Source organism: Hibiscus syriacus, unplaced genomic scaffold (assembly GCF_006381635.1).
Source record: "Hibiscus syriacus cultivar Baekdansim isolate YM2019G1 unplaced genomic scaffold, ASM638163v2 tig00013285_pilon, whole genome shotgun sequence".
Classification (NCBI taxonomy): Eukaryota; Viridiplantae; Streptophyta; class Magnoliopsida; order Malvales; family Malvaceae; genus Hibiscus; species Hibiscus syriacus.
The window spans coordinates 1,259,580-1,261,923 of NW_024062299.1; the positions used below are offsets into that span (position 1 = coordinate 1,259,580).

Sequence of the window (2,344 nt, forward strand, 5' to 3'; positions counted from 1 at the left end):
TAATTTTGTGGATTAAGATCGGTGGTAAAAAATTAAACTTAATAATATAAATCAATGAGAAAAACATTAATTAACAAGATGGTGTAAATATAAGATCGGTGATGTGATTGATTTGAAAAATAACTTAATTAAAATAAAACATATTTATGATGGTAAAGTTCTTGAAGGATCGGTTGTTTTCGTGTCCACTTAAACAGCAACAAAGAAAGCTTCATTTTAACCCCTGAAATCAATTTTTTACCGTCCATTCATATAATTTAAAATCTAACGGCCAAGATACAATCAGAAACAGAGTCCCTACTGTCCTTCTCTATATATTTCCAGTCACCTCCCACCCCCAACCGTTATCAGCACAAAGAAGCATCCAAAAATGGCGTCCGCGAGCACTTGGATGTTATCGTTAAAGGTACTGTTCATTTCCATTGGTGTACTGACCATAGCTTTAGGGCTTAAAGTTTCTGTTCCATTGGTTTTGGATTTCTCCGTTTCTCAAGCTCCGTTATTGTGGAGCACGTTCCGTTCTTGGCTCAAGCCGCCGTATCTTTACGTCATCATCAACGGAATCATAATCACAATTGCAGCATCTTCGCGGTTTGATCAAAACAAAGGCGAGAGCGAACGGACCGAGCAGATGCAGCAGCAGCCGAGATCGAAGATCTCTGTGGATCAACGGCCATCGGTGGAGTACGAGATGAAGAGCGGCTTGGATTTCGGGGTAGTGAAACCGGTCGCGTACCAGCTGAAGGAGAGAGTACAAGAGGTGGAAACGACGGTTTTTGAGGCGGAGACCAATGTAGCGGTTGTTGATGATAGAGATGGAGGAGGTGACGAGTTTGCTATCTCGAAATCGGAGTGGGTTCCTTTGAGGAGAACGGATTCGTCGGATATTCAATCTGATGTTCTGTTTCATGTGGAGAAACCACCGGCTTCCTCTAGATTCGGTCACCGGAAACCTGTCAAAGCCAGTCCTGAAGGTATATTTAGCAGATTTATTTCCTATCGATTTTTTACATATATTTTAATTTAAAATTTGTTAACGGTTACTCGGTGAGATTTTTGTATATATCTGTTTTGAACTTCAAAAATCTTTTGAAAGCTTTTTGGTCCACTCGACGGAGCCGCACCGGCGGCGATTCAGTTCTTTTTCCACACGTGTTGCATGTTCTATAATTTTTCAGACTTAAACTGTGTCGTTTTAATTGATATAATTCTTATTTTAGATCCCTCTACTTGATGTAGAGTGTTAAAAGTTTATATTTCAGAATAGCAGAGGGATTAGAATTATAAATAAACCTTCAATTTTTTTCAAGTCCGTTCAAAGATGGCGTCTACTTGACAACGCGCCACTGAATAAAGTTCAAAATAGTCCTTTTTAAGGATATGATTAAGAAACTAAAATATCTAAATCGCGTGATTAAGAAGGCTAAGAGTAATGATTTAATTAATCAATCAATCAACTGTGGCTTAATGCAGGTGGCCGAGCATTGAGGGTGGCGAAACCCAAACGCCACGAGACGCTGGAGAACACGTGGAAGATGATAACGGAAGGGAAAGCAATGCCGTTGACGAGGCATTTGAAGAAATCGGAAACGTGGGAGAATCACGGCCGTGATATCAATGTCGAGTTGTTGTCCGATTCGACGGCGGCGATGAAGAAATCAGAGACGTTCAGGGACCGGACCAATTACCAGCCACCAACTGAAAAAGCGAGTTCTCCATCTCCGGCTTCGGCGGTGAAGCTGAGGAAAGAGCCGTCGCTGAGTCAGGATGAGTTGAACCGTCGAGTGGAAGCGTTCATAAAGAAATTCAACGAGGAGATGAGATTGCAGAGACAAGAGTCGCTTAATCAGTACACAGAGATGGTTAACCGTGGATGTTAGCCACTGATTATCATTAATTAACTGTAGTTTAAAATTTAAATATTGTTTTTTTTAAAAGAACAGAAAATATGTTCATTAATTTTTGGAAATATGTTTTCTCCATTAGGTCTATAAAAGGTTTGAGACTTGGAGTTGAAAAAAAAACGAAAAAATACTAAAAAAATAAAGAAAAAAAAGGTGGTGGTTTTAATTTGTGGGGTTGGTTTCATGGTACAGCTGGTTTGAGTGTTATTAGGGATAATTCATGGTATAATTAAAAGTACTGTAAATGAAGAAACTTAGCTGTTTGTTTGCTTACTCCTTTTTTTTAATTAAGATTTCAAATGATGATTTTTTATATTTGAATATTTTGCAAATGACATAATAAAAAATCATTCTAACGTTTTATAGAATATTTACTTTATCTCACTTTTTCTTTTCTTTTTTAACATATTAATCCTCTAACGTTTTATTTTGAGTTAAAA

At 37.9% G+C, this 2,344-nt stretch overlaps 1 protein-coding gene across 1 annotated transcript; it reads left to right on the forward strand.

The window, feature by feature from the left end:
- The first annotated feature begins 361 nt into the window (after window positions 1-361).
- LOC120206065 lies at window positions 362-1,931 on the forward strand. Its single transcript, XM_039205816.1, has 2 exons — window positions 362-974; window positions 1,474-1,931. The coding sequence occupies exons 1-2, from the start codon at window positions 371-373 to the stop codon at window positions 1,878-1,880; spliced, it is 1,011 nt and encodes a 336-aa protein (XP_039061747.1). The 5' UTR covers window positions 362-370; the 3' UTR covers window positions 1,881-1,931.
- The last annotated feature ends 413 nt before the right edge of the window (window positions 1,932-2,344 follow it).